General features: G+C 38.2%; 1 protein-coding gene across 1 annotated transcript in view; it reads left to right on the forward strand.

The window, feature by feature from the left end:
- The first annotated feature begins 56 nt into the window (after positions 1 to 56).
- The window catches only part of LOC124612717 (probable 2-oxoglutarate dehydrogenase E1 component DHKTD1 homolog, mitochondrial), a 348,152-nt gene continuing 327,197 nt past the window's right edge, over positions 57 to 21,011 (forward strand). The window contains exon 1 of the mRNA XM_047141074.1: positions 57 to 473. Within this exon, the coding sequence (XP_046997030.1) occupies positions 275 to 473 (199 nt within the window). The 5' untranslated portion in view covers positions 57 to 274. The remainder of the gene's footprint in view (positions 474 to 21,011) is intronic.

Here is a 21,011-nt window from a genome sequence, read left to right on the forward strand (position 1 = left end):
GGAAACATCAAGGGCCTCAATTAGGGCAAGATTTCCTTGCAGTAGAGATGACAAAAAGAGCCGTACAAATAGACCATAACAACTGTAGGAGATTAAGTGTCTCAAGGCCACAAGAAAAGTAAACACCAAGTAACAGAGGCATTCACCACATGATAAGATCAAACAGTGCCATAATTATTGTGCTTTAGGAATCTTGTGAGACCAAGGAATGAAAGCAGTTTCAGTGTAAATTAAGTGATTTTCACAAAAAGGCACATAATATAACATTTTTAAGATGAAATTATGTACTATAGTGCTTCATTCATGTGTCATAAATACAAGCTGTAAGAGATTAGTAAGCACCAAATCATCTACAAAATTAAGTGTGTGTAATGAAAAGTGCTTTCACCTCCTTGGAAAACCTGCTTGCAGAAAGTACCATGCACGAAATGGTGTTTATGGTTATTTTTCTAGAGTGAAGAATGATTACAAAGGTTGGATTATTTTTTCAACTGTATTTTTAATCAATATTTCATTATTTTCTTCTTCTTATTTTCACATATGTTTCTTAGGTTCTGTACTGACAGCAAATTTATGTGTTCCTGTGTTTTTTTCCTTAATTTGTAACATCAGAAAGATTCATTGTAGCTTTCCTGATATGTCATGTAAACTTTTATGATGTTGTTGTCATGTTTCCACAGAATTTATTTTGCAAGTGCCTGTGGTTGTTTAGTATATCAATATTTTTCTATTTGTTCTCTACATATGGGCTCTAGCTGACAATTTCCAACTGAGAGTATTTTGTCTACCATACAGTTTTATAAGAAAACTGATCAAACCAGAAGTCATTTCTGTGTTCTGACTGCATTTTCATTTTTACATTATATCAAGGCTTTATTTATAGTGAATAAAAATATGTATTTACGATAAAAAACCGGCACATAAAAGATGTTGTTTATATAATTTCTTACATATTTTATGCTATAATGTAACAGATTTGTTACATTACAATTACTCACTCTTAGGGTGTATGCTTTTCTAGATGAGATTCATTCCTTTTATTTCCTTTATTCTAATATTTAGTAATTTTTAAAGAATAAGTCATAATAAGTAATCATTTACTCTCACTGCCATAATATTCCGAAAGCTAGCAAAGTTTTCATTCTTTTTAGCATGTCTGTTGATAACTCATTGCTTCTACTATTCAGTGGGTGGTCTTCTCTACTTCTAAATGATTTACATTCTACTATAACTTTTCTGACTATATTTAAATTTTTAATGAAGACATTCAAAACCATGTAAACATACAGAACCTGTCCTAGTATTATGTTGTATAAAAACTTGCCTGTGGGACTGCCTGGACATTATTTTTGTGATACGCCTTATCTGAATTAATCATTTATTTGTGGTAGCCAGCTAATTCAGTTCTCCATAGAGGAACTGAATAGATCAAATCTGTGAACATAAGTCCATAGTGCACTGTCCTGAGAACTTTCTAGTCTACAGCCTTTGCTGTTTTATGAATCAGGAAGATTTTTGTGCTTACTTTTTACACTGGACTAGCAGAAATTGGTTGACAGGTGGGATGTGAGTGTTTTGTGTCCAACACTGTGAGCTGGCATTCTAAAAATATGGTTCTTTTACATACGAAAGCCATCATGAAGCAATTGTTGTACCGTGTTCACCTGTGCTGTAAATGAATATATCTCGTGATGAATGATAAAGCCATTCCTGTGCAAGTTCTTACTTTTGTGGGTGTGTAATATGAAGCAGCGAGCACTCATGTAGTGCCAACCTTCCCAAGGAAAGTGCATCTTGTTCATCCTGCACTACCACTTTACCTGTGGCTGTCTGGTAATTGGGCATCTCTGGTTGGAGCTTACTTCCTCTGGTCCCTACACCCTGCAGAAGAGGAGGTCATGTCATCCTCAACAAATCATATGTGTTAAGCTGTAAAGGCTGGTCATGAATTGTGTCTGGATAACTTAGAGGTATAGCATTTGCCTGCGTAAGGTCATGGTTCCTGTACAAGTCCTAGGCTGCCACACAGTTTTGGATAGTGCTCACTCAGCTGCATTCATACTGGAAACAGTACCAATACTTTTCTGTATTAGTTTTTAATAACTTAAACCAGCTTACTTTACTAACTGCTTCACTATTTATTATAATACTTCAACATTTCACTCTGGTTGGTTCGAAATGTATTTAAAAACATTGTTTTCAGTAAAAACTTATAAATGTTTTCAATATCCAGGACTGCTTCATTTTCAAGTTCCTCCTTTGCCTGAACTGTAGCGATAATTCTTGTGTCATCAGCATACATTCTTTGTGCCTGATTGACGTTGTGTGGGAAATCGTTTTGTGGAGAATAAGTGATAGTCTGGAATCCTGTGACACATTGTTTTTGACAGTTTGTGGCACAGAGCTATAATTGATTATATTTTCTTGAGTAATAGGTCTGGTTGGGGTGCTTCATTTCCTATTTACCCTGTATGAGATTCTTATGTGAAAACATTTCCCTCAAATCTCATACTGATAAGGCTACTCCATTAGCTTGCACTGACTCTCACTGCCAAATGCCTTTGACAGATCCATAAAATTCCTGCACATCTTCTGTTGCCTGTCAAGGAATGTTGGAACATGTTAAACTACTATGTTCACAGTATAACTTTGTACTTTTCTGGGAGCAGAGGAATCAATGGAAGTCAGATGACTTCAGGCTGGTACAAATTGACCTTAGCTAGAAAACAACGCAGTGCACTGTAGGACTGCAGAACATGCTTTGACAGTTGTGTTGATTCCAGAGTGCTGCTTGGCCTATGAGGAAGAGGTAGGGCTTGTTCCCCCCCCCCTCCCCCCCCTCCCCCCCCCCCTCCTCCCCCAACAGCCTATGTGCTAGGCTTGTTTAAATGTTGGCTGTACTCTATTTATTTTGGTGAATTTGGAAAATACCTTTCTGTATTGCAGTATTCAGTGTATGTTATTTACTTATATATTGACTGATCATATGATAATCAGCTCTGAATGTTGTTATAGCTTTTGTTTAAAAGTATATTGAGGTGCAAGGTTTTATTAATAGCACTACCACTAAAATATAAATGCTTACATTGATATAAGCAGTGAAGATCAGTAATTATCAGTTGTCTATTATAAAAACAAGCTTATGCATATATACGTTAACAGTTTTACAAGGAGGCTTTACAATTTGAAATCTTTTATTGCATGGCAACATTTCCCTATTAATTACTGCTTCAGTTTATTCTTTGGTATCTCAAAATCAGGTGGTAGTCTGTTGTAAAAAAATTGTCAGTATTGTATGTGGACTGCAGCCTGGAGCCTTTTTATTGTTTGTAATTGTGTGAAGTAACATCAAAGGGCTGATTAAGGTCAGCGAAATACAAATAAACACAGACTTTTGGGTATAATTGTGGATGAACACCTGTCATGGAAAGAGCAAATGGATCATATTTCTAAGAAAATAAGTACAAATATATATTTTAAAATAGGCTTCAGCCTTGCTGAACCATGATAACTTAAAGTAAATGTATTTTGGATTGATAATACTGCATCTTCAGTGTGATATCTATGCATTCATCATTTAATGCAATAACACTAGTAATCTCGTAGAAGCTGTTATCAAATAATCCCATGTTATACTAGTTGGTTACTGGTTCTATAGATCATATTCATGGTAAACATTATGATATGGGACGTGTCAGCAGAATAAACATAGAATATATACAATGAAGTGACAAAATTCATGGAATACCTCCTAATATCATGTCGGACCTCCTTTTGCCCTGCGTAGTTCAGCAACTTGAGATGGCATGAGCTCAACAAGTTGTTGGAAGTCCCCTGCAGAAATACTGAGCCATCCATGACTGCTAAAGGGCTGCCTGTGAAGGATTTTGTGTATGAACTGATCTTTTGATTGTGTCCCATAAATATTTGATTGGATTCATGTCGGGTGATCTGGTTGGCTAAATCACTCACACGAATTGTCCTGAATATTCTTCAAACTAATAGCAAACAGTTGTGGCCTGGTGACATTGTGCATTGTCACCAATAAAAATTCCATCATTGTATGGGAAGTGGTCTCCAAGTAGCCAAACATAACCATTTCCAGTCAATGATTGGTTCAGTTGGATCAGAGGACCCAGTCCATTTCATGTAAACACAGCCCACATCATTATTGTGCCACCACCAACTTGCAGAATGCCTTGTTGGCAACTTGGGTCCATGGCTTCTTGGGTTCTGCACCACACCATCAGTTCTTAAAGGCCACAGTTTTCCTGTCTTCTAAGGTTCAACCGATATAGTCACAAGCCCAGGAGAGGCACTCCAGGCAGTGTCACGCTGTTAGCAAAGGCACTCACATTGGTCATCTACTGCCAAAGCCCATTAATGCCATATTTCACCCCAGTGTCCTAATAGTTACATTCCTCGTATGTCCTTCATTGATTTCTGCAGTTATTTCATGCAGTGTTGCTTGTCAGTTAGCACTGAAAACTACAGAAATGCCATTGCTCTCCTTCGTTAAGTGAAGGCCACAGGCCACTGCATTGTCTGTGGTAACGCCTGAAATTTGGTATTTTTTGGCACATGCTTGACACTGCGGATCTTGTTATGCTGAATTCCCTGAAGATTTCCTAAATGGAATATTCCATGCCTCTAGCTCCAACTACCATTCTGTGTTCGAAGTCTGTTAATTTACATCGTGTGACCATAATCATGTCATCGACCATTTCACATGAATCACTTGAGTACAAATGACAGCTTGTAATCTTATCCTCCCACGCATCACCATTAAATTTCTCTTAGTCTCTTCATTATTTTCAAAAGCTTTGAGAGGTGTAAGATATACAAAAGAAAAACTTTTTACTTATCTTCATTTTCTCTTCTTGTTGGCTCCAAGTCTTGCATCTAGAGGTACACTCTTGTGGCTGAAATTTTGATTTAACGGTGTGGGTTCCTGATGACTAAATAACTGATGAAGATTTGCCTGTGTATTTCTTGAATTTTATTCTTTGTCACATTATTAAATATCATACCATTTTTACAATTTCAACTTAATATTCCAAATTACATTTTTAGTGACGATTACATAAATAGGTCTGTCTCCATCAGAGGCATATCCACTACTCCTTACATTCTGTGGTACTCAGAATATTCCAAAAAGTTTACAAAGCAAAAGAGTTTACAAACTTTCTTGACAAAAGAAGAATCATCAACAAGATATAACATTATTTTATAAATGAATCCAGAAATAAATTTAATAATTAGTGTTAGATTGTGCAATTAATAATATGAATTTTAAGTGTACCAGAAATTTCGTATTTTAATTATTTTTAAAAGAAGAGTAACTTTAACTGTTAGTACATATCAATTGTAACAAATTAATTTATTTTCATACATTTTAACCTGAAATATAATACATCGTATACAAAATCATGTGAAATTCTTTTAGTGAAATAGCTGAAATAATGTTCACCTGTACGAGATTTGAGATTAATCCTGGTGTCGGTTATTTCTGTAACAAAAAGTTAATGTTAGAGGAGGGTGCCCTATTACAAGCTCTGCCAGTGCACTGCCCTTTTATACCTTGTGTATGCAATACTACCACCATAAGTATATGTGCGTATCACTATCCCATGACTTTGTCACCTCAGTGTGTCTTCCTCTCGCTCTTTCTCTCTCTTTTGCTATTAAGAAATAATTGCATTAATCAGAACTTACAGCACTGTCAGTCAGTTACACATTCTAGCATTTCATTGCAGTCAGACATTAAATATCTACTGCTATTTAAACCCTCCCTGAGACAGTTCCATGCATTATGGTTTTCAGCAATATGCATTCATTTTGATAATGCGTATTTTCTAACGTCTTCTAACCACATCCCATTAGGTCAATATTTTAGTCCATCAGAGGAGGGAAATATAAAACTCAAACTAAAATTAGTATCAAAAGATATACCTTGTTCTCTATCTGCTGGTGTTGACACTTCATTATTCAGAACATTGTGCATGTTTAAGTGACGAATCATGCGTGCTTCATTTCTTGCAGCATTTCAAAGAGTTCTAGTGCAAATAGTGCAGCAAACATCCTCTCAGATCGTGGTGTGATATTTCCACCTCTATGACTTTTTTCCATCCTTTGTGTGATTATCATTGCTGAATTTAATTAGTGTCAAAACACTTTTTGTTTATGTTCCCTATAACAGATGTAAAAGTTGCAATGGAGACCAGTACTCACTTGGGGAAGAACCAAAATTCCTTAATACCATGAATTTTGCAGTTCATGAGAAATTTGATGACAAAATTTGTTTTGTTTCCACGCAGCAACCAGAGTAAGTGAGCCAGTTAGAAAAACTGTGACAAAGGCAGATGAATGCTGGTTGGTGCTTTACTGAAAGGCTAACACTTTTAATCTTTTCCCATGAAATTGCCAGGAAATGTTGAATTATTCTTATCAAATAACATCTTATAATGCGTAAGATCACAAATTACAGTTTCATAAAGGGGACATTGAGAGGGTATGATTGGACCTCAATTCCACTATTCGGCAGCAGCAGGCTTCAATATCTGCTCAGTCATTCAGATGTCTAGTATCCATACTAGATAGTAAAATGGCAAACAGAGCATTAGCAGGTGTATCCTACTTATCAGAATATCACTTTACAAATAATGGTCCACGCCAAATAGCTTGATGACTATCACATTGTATACAGTTTCCCACTAGTAGTAGGGTTTTCTTGGAACACAGACCATTCCATCTCCAGTCTTCGTGACTCTGGCCCAGTCTTCCCTCCTCTGTATGCTTTCTTCCACTGATTCAGCCACTTGTCACGTGGCGTTCCTCTTGCTCTCTTGCCCTCCATCTTCATCTTGTACAGCTTCCTAGACATCCTCATCTCCCTCATTCTCTCCAAATGCCTATACAAATATTCTTCCAAAAGCTGCATGTGGAAGCACGATTTTTCAGGGGGGTTATATCTCAGGTTCTATTGGTCACAGAGATAAGGGATCAAGTGTTTTGGATAGCCCTTGGTCTAGTGACCATTTGTTACCTATTGGAAGAGCAGGCATATTGTCACTGTCCAAAATTACAGGATCAAAATTTAAACATTACACACTTCCTCCAGTCCAGGCAAATTGAGCGGATTGGTTGGTTTTTTTGCCTTAGGTGTGGTCTAGTGTAGACCTTAGGTGTCTTATAAAAGCACCATTTGTTCATGGATGGTTTCTGAGAAACTCCCAAAAAACTGAGATTTTTGGGTACAAAAATTACCAGTTGTGTGGATGGGCGCTTCTGTAATTTCTATTTGTGGCAAATCTTCGAAATTTTTAGTGTATGTTCTTAGGATGATGTCCTTGGACAACGCTGAAACATTTTTTTGATATCATTATCCATTACTGAGCTCCCGTGGTTCAAAGTTACTGTTCTTGTCCATTTTATATCCATTCTGAGGCGTAACTGTAGTTTTAACTGACTTAGCGAACCCACGGCAAGGGTTCTGAGGCCACCAAACTGTGTTTTTAGTCAGTATTTTTTCACCAATAAAACATTTTGATGCACTGCCTCTGTGTAATGGGCACTTCAAACCTGTACAAATATGTGCAAGGTGGTACTGCAGTGACCAGAAAATGAGCTAAAAAAGGGTGTTAACATGCTGTAAAAGAACTTAAAATGATTGTCAAAAATTATGTACAATTTGAAAGATAGCAAATTCAATAAAATATTTCTAATAACATTTTTACTTGTTTGAGATGCAAATCGCAAGCCAGGCATTTTCAAATAATTGTGATCGATGAGCAAAATATCCAGAAAAAATGTAAAGCAAACAATTTTGTGTTAACCTTATGCGTACTTATTTGTTGTTTGTATACTTTAAAGTATACAAACATAACAATGAAAATAATCAATTACTGACTGTATAATGTAAATGGATAGATAAAAAATCTACTCACCAAGCAGCGGCAGGCAAACACACACTCAAAAGGGTTTAACTTTTACAAGCTTTCGGAGCCAGTGGCTCCTTCTTCTGACAGAAGAGTTGAAGGAGAAGGAAGAGGGGTGAAGGAAAAGGACTGGACAGGTTTAGGGAAAGGGCTACAGTTCAGAAAAGTCACACAGAACGCCGGGTCAGGGGAGACTTACCAGACGGGATGACAAAGAAGGTCTGATTGTTGGGGTTGGGCAGTCCCTAACAATCAGTCTTTCCTTCTCATCCCGTATGGTAAGTCTCCCCTGACCCAGGGGTCTGGTTGACTTTTGTGTACTGTACACCTTTCCCTAAACCTCTGCAGTCCTTTTCCTTCACCCCTCTTCCTTCCGCTTAAACTCTTCTGACAGAAGAAGGAACCTCTGGCTCTGAAAGCTTGTAAAAGTTAAACCCTTTTGTGTGTGTGTGTGTTCACCTGCTGCAGCTTGGTGAGTAGATTTTTTTATCTGTTCCTTTACAAAGTACAAGGTGTACAGCTTTGCTTCCGTTTGCTGATAGGTGCCGACAGCGGTGAGTAGCGGTCGAAAGAAACAGATCGCAGACTTCTGGCAGTTAGCTTGGACCTCGGTTAACATAACCTCATTCAAACATTAGTTGATTTGTGTCTGCATCATAAAGTTGTTCTTGATTGAAAATGTCAATTTACGAGCCTAATTCTTGTCATTTGCGGGAGGTGTTACTGTTTTGTTTCAGTATGAAGAAAATAGCAGCTGAGTCTCATCGAATGCTCTCAAGTACTTCGGGTAAGGATGCTATTAGTGAAAGAACGTGTCGTGAATGTTTTCAACGCTTCAAGAACAGTGATTTTAACGTCGTAGACCGGCATTGTGGTGGAAGAGAATGTTTACGAAGATGCAGAATTGGAGACATTGCTGAGTGAAGACTTGCGTCAAACTGAAGAAGAATTGGCATGATTAGTGAGAGTGACACAGCAAGCCATTTCAAAACGTCTCAAGGCTATGGGCATGATTCAGAAAGAAGGAACTTGCGTCCCATGTGAGCTGAAACCGAGAGAAGTTAAACGGTGTTTGTGATAACCCTAAACACAAAAAATCATGGGAATTTCCCAGCCATGCTTCCACGTCGAAGGCCAGACTGAATATTAACAGCTCCAAGATCATGCTCTGCATTTGGTGGGACTAGCTCAGGGTCGTGTGCTATGATGTGTTAAAACCAAGTGAAACAATCATAGGTTCTCATTATCAAACGCAATTAATGCATTTGAGCAGAGCATTAAAAGCCAGAGGGCTGCAATACAGCGAGAGGCATGATAAAGTGATTTTGCAGCGTGACAACGCTCGATCCCACGTTGCAAAAGAGGTCAAAATGTACTTGGAAATGTTCAAATGGGAAGTCCTACCCCACCTGCCATATTATCCAGACATTGCTCCCTCTGAGTATCACCTGTTTAGATCAATGGCTCATGGCCTGGCTGACCAACACTTCCGATCTCATGAAGAAGTCACAAATTGGATCGATTTGTGGATTGCTTCAAAAGATGAACAATTTTCTCGATGCGGGATTTGTACACTGCCCAAAAGATGGGAGAAAGTAGTGGCCAGCGATGGAAAATACTTTGAATGATACATGTGTCACCAAATTGTTTCATTAAAGCCTCAAATGTTGGGGAAAAAACAGCGGAAGCAAAGCTGTACACCTTTAATATAAATAAATTGTCAAAAGTTTACTGGCATATAGATTTTATTTTATATAAGCAGCATGCTGTAGCATGGAAAAGAAGGCAAAATGCTCCTGTGGGAGCACAAAAAAGATGAATATATCCCTCTTCAAAAGTCTCTGGCAGAAAAGTGGTGAATCAGCTGCCTCAGTACTTGTTGCACCTCCCTCACCAAAAATTTTGACATGTTAACATATTTACACATTTTTTGTGCTGAGAGAGAGTAGCAGAGAGACAATGATGGTGGAAGAGAGAGGGGACAGGGCAGTGGAAGAGAAAGAGAGAGGAGACGGTGGTGGTAGAGAGGTAAGTGTCAGTGAAAGAGAAAGAAAGACAGATGAAGACAGTAGCAGTGGGAGCCAAAGAGACGAGACACTGATGGTCAGTGGCAATAAAAGAGAAAGAGAGACGGATGGAGATAGAAGCAGTGGGAGCAAAAGAGAGAAGAAAATGAAAAATACAGATAAGTGGAGATCATACGCAGGCTTGGAGGTTCTGAAGCCTCGTAGATCAACGACCTTTAACACCTAGGTTCAGGGGAGGGCACATTTTGGACTGAAAATTTTACACGTGGATATAGGGGAAAAATAATTCCCCCCCCCCCCCCCCCCCCCCCCCCCCCCTTCCAGAATTTTTGAGCTGCTTAGGTGTGGTAGAGACAGTGGCAATGGCAAAGAAAGACAAAAGGAGACAGTGTGAGACAGGAGAATGTGGCAGTGGGATATACTGTAAATCAATGCAGGGCTTAATTTCAATCAGAATGCACCAGAAAGACATTCTGTTGTCTCCTGAGAATTTTATTTAACTTTATGGAACAAGTCAGCATCAGAGGTTTAAAATAGTACAGTATTAAATATAGCAACATAAATATAATTTGCTGCTGTGCCGGCACCAGTAGAGAGAGAGATACTGAGTATGAAGTATTAATTACAAAGAGAGACGGCAAAAGGACTTAGAATGTCCCATGTTAAAAGAGTACAAATATATTCACATACCAAAATTTTTGGTAAGAAAGATGGAATGAGGATTAAGGCAGCTGATTGCCCACTTTTCCGTCAGAGTCTCTGAGAGACTTGTGATCTGACGGGATCAGTTTTCACTGGTTTTAATATATTTTCTTCAACCTTCTCTCATAGGGGTTTCTCACGTGTTATCTCCCTAACCCCTTCATTTCTCACCTCTTACATTTTTTGTTCCACCTATCTGACATCTCAAAAACTTCTTCTCACTTTCTGGCATCTTAATTTTTTCCATTTCCTTCACAAACCAGGTTCCAGAAGTGTACAACAAAACTGGAACATAGTAAATGTGGTACATCACTTTCTCACATTTCTGAGGGACTTTTTTGTTCCATGTCATTCCTCTCACACCTCTTACAAAGCTGTGAGCTTGCCTTACCATCTCTCTTATCTGTTGGTGATTTATTCCATTTTCCGGTATTATATTCATATGTTACTTGAAACTTTCACTACTTTCAGCTGTTCTCCACCCAGTGTCATGTAGTATAGGTCTGTCCTTTTTTTCTCACTGTGACCACCAGCTCACACTTTGCATTAGCTTTTAGGTCATATTCTTGCAGAACGTCTTCCAGAACATGTAACTGCTTCTGTACTTCTTTGTTGTTTCCCTATACTGCCAAATCATCATCAAACAATGTTGCTGTTATGCTGTCCCCAGTTTCTCTTGTTGCTTGTGTTGTTATATCATGTAACACCATTATGAAATATGATGGCTATAGTGTTCTTCCTTGTTTCAAACCATTTCTCTATATCAGTCACACTTTTCTGTCTGTTTCCACTGCCACACCATTTACACTTTCCTGGTACAATTATTTTATTCTCATTACAGTTTCCTTCGTGTTCCCTTCTTACTTAATGCTTCCAGAAGTTTTTATCTGGATACAGTGTTGTATGCTTGTTCTAAATCCTGTAAGACCAACAATATATTCTCTCATAATCATAGTGGTGATCCTGTAGCTGTATCACTGCAAGTACGAGATCCACTGTGAATCTTCCCAGCCTGGAGCTGTACTGTTTTTCTCTCAGCCGTTTGCCACTGTGCTCTGGATTTCTCTCTCCAGAATCTTCTCAAAGATTTTTGTGCAGTGGCATATGTAGTTTTCTTTCCATGCTCTCAATTTCTGTTCTTGATGGCAGGTACAATTATTCCCTTCTTCCAATCTTATAGAGTTGACATTTCCATCTGTACAACCCTCGTTACTCTAATGGCCTCTGTGTCCCCACCTCTTCTGCTGCTCTGCTCATTTACATACTTATTTCATCCAGTGCTGGTACATTTCCGCTTTTTATGTTTTTCAGTGCCTCCTCCACATCTATCTGCATTAGATCATTGTCCCACTTCCAGTTCACCCACTAGCTTGTCTATATCTTCCTCTACTACTCCATCTGGAGTCAGCAAATTATCGAAAGATATCCTCCCAACTCTTTGAGGCCATTCTCTTTCTCTACTTCATTTCCATCTGTATCAATCATTTTTACATTTTTTGTCGTTCCTCTTTTCCGATTTTGGATTGTTCCATATTTTATTTTATTTATTATCCTGTACCACCATCATTTTTCTAACCACAACAGCCACTTTTTGTGCCTTCCGGTTTCTCACTGTATGTTCTTCCCTTGCTTCTGATGTCCTTCACTAGAACCACATTTAGAATGCCTTATTATTCTTCAGAACTGCTTCTTTAACTTAAGAATTCCACCAGGGTGTCTTGTATCTTTTCATATTATCAGCTTTTTCACACACCTCTTCTGCTACGTCTACAAATGTGCTCTTAGAACTACTCCATTCCTCTTCCACAGTTTGCAGCTCACCCAGTGAGATTTTATTTCTTGTTTTCATTGGATATTGTTCCTTTAACTCTGTGTCTTCTAGTTTTGATGCTCTTTTTCACCTTTCTCCTCGTTTTCTGTCCTCCAGTTCTTTGATATTCATTACTAACAGCTGATGATCACTATCCAAGCCATCTAGTGGTACAAACTTGCTGTCTACTATGTTTCTCATCATTCATCATCTGCTAATGTGTGCCGGCCAGTGTGGCCGAGTGGTTCTAGGCACTTCAGTCTGGAACCGCGTGACTGCAACAGTCGCAGGTTCGAATCCTGCCTTGGGCATGGATGTGTGTGATGTCCTTAGGTTAGTTCGGTTTAAGTAGTTCTAAGTTCTAGGGGACTGATGACCTCAGATGTTAAGTCCCATAGTGCTCAGAGCCAGTTTTTGCTAATGTGTAATAAACTTCTGTTTTTTTTAGACCAGTCACTGATATACCACATCATGTTATGATATTTATTCTTATCAGATCACAAGTTTCCAACCTTCAGTCCATTCCATTTACGAAAGTCCAATAATCTTTCACCTTTTTTGTTCCTGCTTCCCTAGCCATTTGTTCTAAGTGCATTTGCTTATCCATGTCTCTCTAGACCAATGTTTTGTAATCTATGTCATAAGTGGACCCTTTTCAATGTCTGCTTGTATTGCGGAACACCTGTTCTACTTCTGTAGTGTGTTTTTAATGCAATGTACTGTAAATGAACTGTTTACAACAAAAATGACAATTTCAAAAATTAATTTCAAAATTAACCAGGAAGCTTTTAAAATAACATAAATTGAAACTAATGTAATCAAAAAAGACTTTGAAATTAAAATCTTAATCAAATGAGTATTATTGGTTCTTATTTTCACAGACATAGTTAATATTAGACTTCATGGACGAAAGATGAAATCTCATAACAAGCTAGGTATGAACTCTATTGTGGCATTTATTTTTTGCTGATGCATAAGCTGAGAATCCTCTTTTGCACATACACTGATGGACCAAACTGTGACTATCAGTGTAATAGCATGTTGGTTGACCTTTGAAAAGCAATACAACAGCAGTTCTATGTGGCATTGATTCAAAAGTCTTTTATAGGTTTCTGGAGACATATGGCACCAAATGTCTATGCATGGGTCCTGCATTTCCCATAAATTATAGGCAGGAGGTTTTTCAGGTATGGAGCCGGAGCCCAATACCTTCACAAATGTATTCCATGAAGGTCAGATCAGGCAAATTTGGTGGCCAAGGCATCAACATGAGTTCACTATTGTGCTCCTCATAACACTTAGTACAGTTCTGGACTTGTGACATGATAGTTATCCTGCTGGAAGATGCCATGGTCCTCGGGAAAGACCTCAAGCATGAAAGGATGCAGGCTGTCTGCAACAATGTTCACAGAGTCTACAGCTGTCATGGTACCTTCAATTACTACCACATGCCGTGTGGAAGCCTAAGTAGATGCCCCCCATAGCATATTACTGTCTTTATAAGCCTGCATCTATTGTGCAGAACATGTTTTGAGCAGCTGTTTACCTGGATGATTGTATATTCAGACACAAGCATCAACTGGGTATAACAAGAAACGTGATTCATTAAATCAGGTAATTTGTTTTCATTGATCCTCAATGATTCTGTGACCATTGCAATCGAAATTGTTGATTAGGATGGGCCAACATGGGAACATGCAGGAGTTGTCTGCTATGGGTCCCCATTTTCAAGAATGTGTGCCGAACAGTGTGCTTTGAAACACTTGTGTCTGCACCAGATTTGCACTCTGTTGTTAGATTTGCCACAGATCATCTCTTATCCTGCTTAACATAGCGGGCAAGCCCACATGATCCATGACGAGGTGTGGATGTCCAAGACCTTGTCGCCTACTTATGCTTTCATCGTCTTTCAACCACTTTCAACTGATACTCATGACAGTAGCAAGCGAGCAGTCAATCAGCTTTCGTGTTTCCGAGATGTTCATTCCCGAGTGCCAGGGCATTACAGTATGCCCTCAGTCAGAGTCACTCATTTCCCCATTTGAGGCCTGTTTTGTCACTATGATGTTTCCCCATTCATATTTCCTCCACTTGTATACTTTTCTTGCCACGTCACATGCCTCCATTCCCCAAAAAGTTGCATTCAGTCTTTCAGTGCGCAGTTAGTGCAAATAGTGAAAGTACAAACATGCACTTTTGCAAAAAATGTTCAAATGTGTGTGAAATCTTATGGGACTTAACTGCTAAGGTCATCAGTCCCTATGCTTTCACACTACTTAACCTAGATTATCCTAAGGACAAACACACGCACCCATGCCCAAGGGAGGGCTTGAACCTCCACCGGGATCAGCCGCCCAGTCCATGACTGCAGCGTCTTAGACCGCTTGGCTAATCCCGCACGGCTACTCTTTTGCAACAACTGTTGATATAAATCTTTCAAAATACACTAGAATTGTGCTAATAGAATTAATTTTAATTTTTATGCCAATGGTAAGTCAGATGTCAACTCAATAAAGGTTATGTTTTCTTCTGCTGACCAGGTCAAAGATCATGCATTAACAATATATTGATTTTTAATTCACATCTAATTTTAATATTTAATCTGGTATCCATTTGGAAAATACTGATTAAAAGCTTTGTTGAAGCCTCTCAGGTGCTGAATAACTTCTTCAATAAATTATAAATGTCTGTCCTGTCTGAACACCATGGTAATTCTAAAAAGCCTATTATTGTTGAGAAACAATCAAACCTTTTGAAGCACATAAAAATTGTCTAAAGTTTTCTCTCTCTCATGAAAGTAAAAATTTTTTCTTGAGACATAAATACATTTACTTCTTTGCATTGAGGGGTTAAACTAAGTTCCTTGAACTTTGCAAATATACTGCTTAAATAGACAACATGAAGCTGCCAATTTCCATCAAATAGTGTACCTTTCAATATGAAATTGTATTCTAAACAGGTATTTAACATCTTGTGCCTCAACTAAAAGATACAGGTGTCTTACACTGAGATAACCACTGGCTTCTGTATGTAAAAGAAGAGATGTGTGTACACTTCCCATATTCTCACATAGTATTTTGAATAAACAGTTATTTTGTGGCTAAGCATTTATGATGTCAACAATTCTGATGACCTAGTCAAGAGCATTCTTATAACTGAGACATAGCTTTTTGCATCTAGTGCTTGTCTGTGGATCATTCAGCAGCCACTAATCAATTTTTTGTGGTATTTTAATAAGGTGTACAGCCCCATTAATTATACTATTCATGTCCTTAGCTAAATCAGTCCGAATAACAAGGCAGTCCTGCAGTAATTTATTCTCTTCAAGAAAAGAATTTAAGAGACTAAATATTTAAACTCGATTACTATGTGTTGGTAAAAAATGGTTCTCCAGTAAGGCATTCTTGTACTGATAAATATCTGTTATGATTGCACTGGTGTCAAAGCTTAAGAACTTTCACAAGATATGTCACCACCAAGTAACATAGCCTGATGAAACTTGGATCATTCATAGAAAGAACTTATACAGTATAATACACAAGATAACAGAAAGAAATACACAAACAGAAGTAACACATTTATTCAAAGGCAGTAAATACACTGAAGTCAGTGCTATGTTACAAAACGCAGGATGTGGTTCTTAATGGGATGCGTGATCACCATGGATGATAATAGATGCTCTGCAACATGCTCACCTGCTGACCACAAGTCTGGTAAGGAGTTCTTGTGGTAGAGCATTCCATTCCTCCAACAGTTTGGTTGACAATTGCTGGATGGTCATTGGTACTTGCAGGTATGCTGCAATACTTCTCTCTCTCTTGCTCCAAGAGCTCCTCCACCCAAGGTCTTCAGTGCAGTTGTGCACTGTCATCCATAGAAATTATGTTAGTGCTTTTAACATTTTTAAATGTTCAGATAATAAGTTGCAGTCTCTTTATTTAAGAATAGATGATGAATGCAGCTAGCTGCTATCTCTGTGTAATGTCTTGTCTGTATAGACGTGTATCTGTTGCCTTTAAGATCCCTTCACCTTCACACGTAAATCTATACAGTAAAGTAAGGCCCTCCCCGTTCTTGGCTGATCCGTGGTAAGATAGGCGAAAAATTAGACTAATGGAGGATTATTAGTATTATCTCTATTTTCATTTGCTCTCTCTCTTTCTCTCCTTTATCTATGTACAGTTTTTAATATAATATTTTATTACGTGAAATCAGCCAAATAGGATCTTTGGTGGAGTCCTTCGTCTTGGTAATCAATGGCTGGCTTGCTGTAAGAGATCTTTACATTTATTATTACTGTTAAACACTGCAGTCAGTCGGGAGAATCAATCGTTTGGACAATTTGTTCCTTTTATGATCGCGAATTCCAGATGTGTACGAAGCCTTTTTGGACAATTTAACACAGACTCAGTGATTGCAGGCTCTCTTCGACACAGCTGAAACTTCCCCACTAATTACAGGGCTAACGTGATCATCAAATGATTCAGAAAAAACTCATTCGTTCATTCACTCCAGAACAAAAAAGTCACAGACCTTATTTATGGAGGAAATTGTGTATTAAATCCATCTCCATTACATGTCCAGATCTCCGGTGATTCCACACCTTAATTATTTTCGTTTACAGTCTCTTTCTCTTCAAACAAACCGCTAGCGGCACAAATGTTAATTGGCTTGCTTTAGCGAGAAGAAAAGCAGAATTTGTATCTCTCAGACACACGTCAATCCCTCAACAGATACTCAGAAGCTGTCCTAGTTACCACTCTTAACAACCATGGAGAATGCATATATGCATCTCTGTTATTTCAAAGAATAAATGCACTAGAAAATACTTTGGTGTTGTCAAGCTGTCGCCGCATATATTACGAGAAAATGAGATCAGATAACTTTTCCAAAGTGAATGAATGTGGATGGTTTGATTGAAAATGATTAATTGGTGCGTGGTAGAGGGTATTTTCTGTGGGGACATTACAATGCCCCTCGCAGCGAGCGAAGTTTGTGAGCCTAATTTTGATTTACCAAACACACTTCACGAGCTATCTATTAGTGTGGGTAACCCGGAAGTGATGAGTGTCAGTCCTCAGACTGAAAAAAGAAAAAAAATATGTTTAAGACAGACGAAGAAAAGAAACATTGAAAACAGAAGAAATGAAGAGACAGGTACCGTGGCTGTATTGCTTTTACGTGCATCAAGGTGTTATGTCTGCTGTGCACAACCAAGGAAGATGATCTTTCATGAAACTGTTATCAGGATCTACCCATTCAGGAACTTTCTTAAGCAGGGAAACCTTGGAAAACCTCTTAAGCCTAGACCCCCAGCGTACGGTACATAGAAGATAGGATAGCCTACAGAACAGAAAAAATAATTTTGAAATTGACCTCTAAAGGAAAGATAGGGATAGGTTTATATAACGATTTGGAGAAGAGTGATTTGTGTCTCTAGCTAAAAAAATTTTTACAATCAATAACTCGAGTTTTTTTTTACTATCTTGTTCCCAGGACAATATCTTGCGGTGCCGAAACTCCCCCGGATCGTGAATGTCCCCGACGTCCACATTTGTAGTCGGTCTTCTACGCGGCCCACAATGGGAAGAGTAGAAGGGACAGGGATACCAGATTTTACATGCAACATTCATTCCAAAAGAATTAGCAATGACCGAAAGGGAAACTCTTCCTGTAAAAGAACTGGTTAGGTTGCACCGTCCAAGATTCTCCTTTTTGAAAAAAAAATCCCTATGGCTTCATGCATCCTTTTTCTTATGATGTACTGCAAGGAATTTAGCCATTGACTTAAGGTTTCCATTTATCCATTGACTAATGCTGTTGCCGAAAACATCATAATATTTACTCTAGTTCGAATTTTCTTTTGGACTTCGCATCACCACTTGTACTTATAAGTCCAAAAATTCTGACACATTTTCTGTCAATGATTTATTCTTCGTAATTTAAGGGATTCATGCAACTTGCAGTAGATTTTGGATTCAAATCATCGAATAATGGAAAGTGTGGTTCATTTTATACAAAGACATAATCCATCATTTCCTTGAAAAGTCATATCATTTATCTATACTCATAAAAATTTTATCCTAAATACATATATTTCTCCGCTTGATTGCTGTAATGTAAAAGTTATTAGTAGTGAGGAATGTGGATTCACTTCTTTCATTTATTCTCCGATTCATCCGGCATTCATACATGCACATATATGGAAATGGATTTTCAAACAAAATTCCAAAGTGAACAAGACCCATTAAATAACTACTAATTCTATGAATATTACTTTCTTTTGACATTCAACAATAAATCAAGAACTCTTAACGTCTAATTATCATACTTTTTTTTTAAGTTCAACATCAATCAGTTTCCCCTCGCGTTTGATGCGAGTCTCTTACAAAGCATATCTGTGTCGTCTATACCGATTCTAACTCTCACGCCGACGTCAATTGTTTTGCACGGGAAATTATCTTTGCGGCGTTAACCATCACTCATGATTCACTACTTAACCACAAAACTTCACTTCACACGTTTACACATCTAAGCGTGCACTTGAAATCATATATGAACATTCACTGGGAACCTCTTTTGATTATGCAGCGTCATTTTAGGGAAATATTTCTTTCTTCTTGAAGATCATTCAGATCCTTTATAATTCTTGATGACATTAGCAATGCTAAAGTTCTATGTTTACCCAAACACAGGTGAAGCCTATCTCCACTATCTTCTTTGCAGCACTCGATAGTAATAGTTAGTCACTATTTCTACAATCTGTGTCACTGATTAATTATTTCAGTTTAAAGTTTTCTAACACTAAACACACACAGTTTATTGTTATGTTTTTACGAGCGTTCATCTCTGTCACTCGCAACCCCATTCCTCCCTATCTTCTAATCATCATTAAATTTTTTCAAGTCGTTATGGGAAAATAACCCTTTAATTTTGTTAGATACCGGGTATGCTAACAGATAAGCCCCAGGGTTCCGAATTTGTAGAATGATGTATGGGCCAGTATATAATAACTCCCATTTCTTGATACTCTTCTTTATTGAGGATGATTTGGTATGTCTTTTGACTAGTACCTTCTCTCCGACGTGGTACGCCTGTACCCTCTTGATTAATTTGTCATATTGTTGTTTTCTCTGATCAGCCTTTTGCGTCATATTTATGATGGCTTGTCTTATTTTTTCTTCCCAAGGCATCTCCATTTCCTGAGTTTTGGGCATATGTTCAGTCCATAAGTTTTCTTCTTTTACCTCGAACATCAATTCTTGAGGTGTATATCCAGTGGAGGAGTGGGGCATGTTGTTGTATATCTGCTCAAATTCTTCCACGTAATTTGCCCACGCAGTCTGCGCTCTATTTCCTTTTGAACTTGAGCCTTTAACCTCCAGGGAACAGGATAGAAAGTTCTACAATACGTTTCGTGCGGCTTAACGTAGAGATGGCATATGTATCCCTTAATAACTCCTGGCCTTTCATCAAAAATGTTTTCATACGTTAATAATAATTCACTGAGCTGCTTCTTCTGATCTTTGATAATGCAGTCGGATTCATTTAACTTTTCAAACACTAATTGACCGAAATCTTCTTTGACTTGGAACTCATTAATTACATGCTCTTTAGAATTTTGGGCCGTCCTGATTACTTGCGCACTGATCCCACAATTATATTTTCTCGTAAGGCTTTTTTTTTTTCAACAACTCCAACTCAATTTCTTGTTTATTAACATTCAACCAAATTTTTCCTGTTTTAAAATCTATTCTGCATCCATATTGACGTAGGCTGTCGACTCCAATAATGCAATCTACCACCAAATTTTTCACAACAAGGAATGTGCTTAATATTGCTACATTTCTGAATTCCACACCAAGTAGTGACTGCACCTTTACATTAACCGACCGAGCCCCAAAGGTGCCTATTATTCTGCAATTTTGAACTGGAAAAATTGGTACTCGTCTTATATTTCTGATCCTGTTAAATAGTGCCTCCGAAATAACATTTGTGGTTGCAGCTGTGTCTAAAACTGCCACTATAGGTACGGCCTCCATAATGACTTGCACTTCGGCTACTGCCTCCTGTTCCTTATCCTCATCTTGTGGTTCTAAGTCCTCGGTCAGTTCATCTGCCAGTAATCGTCCGTCATTATATGTTAGCATGGGTACACATATCCTGTTGTCCCTCAACCATTTGTTGACCGCTCCTCCGGGGCACGAGTGGGTCCTTACAAGTTTGTTGGATTTTGATTTGTCTGCTGGTTGACATCATCCATCACTTCCGTAATTACCGGTTGATTCGTAGATGTCCGTCCCCACTGATGTTGGCTATTTGAATTCATTCCTCCCGGTTGATTCCACTTTCTATTATTGTTATTATCCCAGGCTTGGGGTCTGAAATTTCTTTCGTTTCCCCACACGGGGTTGTATCTTTTCCCGTTCCTGTTGTTCCTTGAGTAGCCCCTCGCAAGACCATTGCCGGGATTACTATTGAGATTTTGAGGGGTTCCTCCATTATTTAACGATCTCTGTTCATTCCTTCTAAGTG

Source organism: Schistocerca americana, chromosome 4 (genome assembly GCF_021461395.2).
Source record: "Schistocerca americana isolate TAMUIC-IGC-003095 chromosome 4, iqSchAmer2.1, whole genome shotgun sequence".
Taxonomy (NCBI): domain Eukaryota; kingdom Metazoa; phylum Arthropoda; class Insecta; order Orthoptera; family Acrididae; genus Schistocerca; species Schistocerca americana.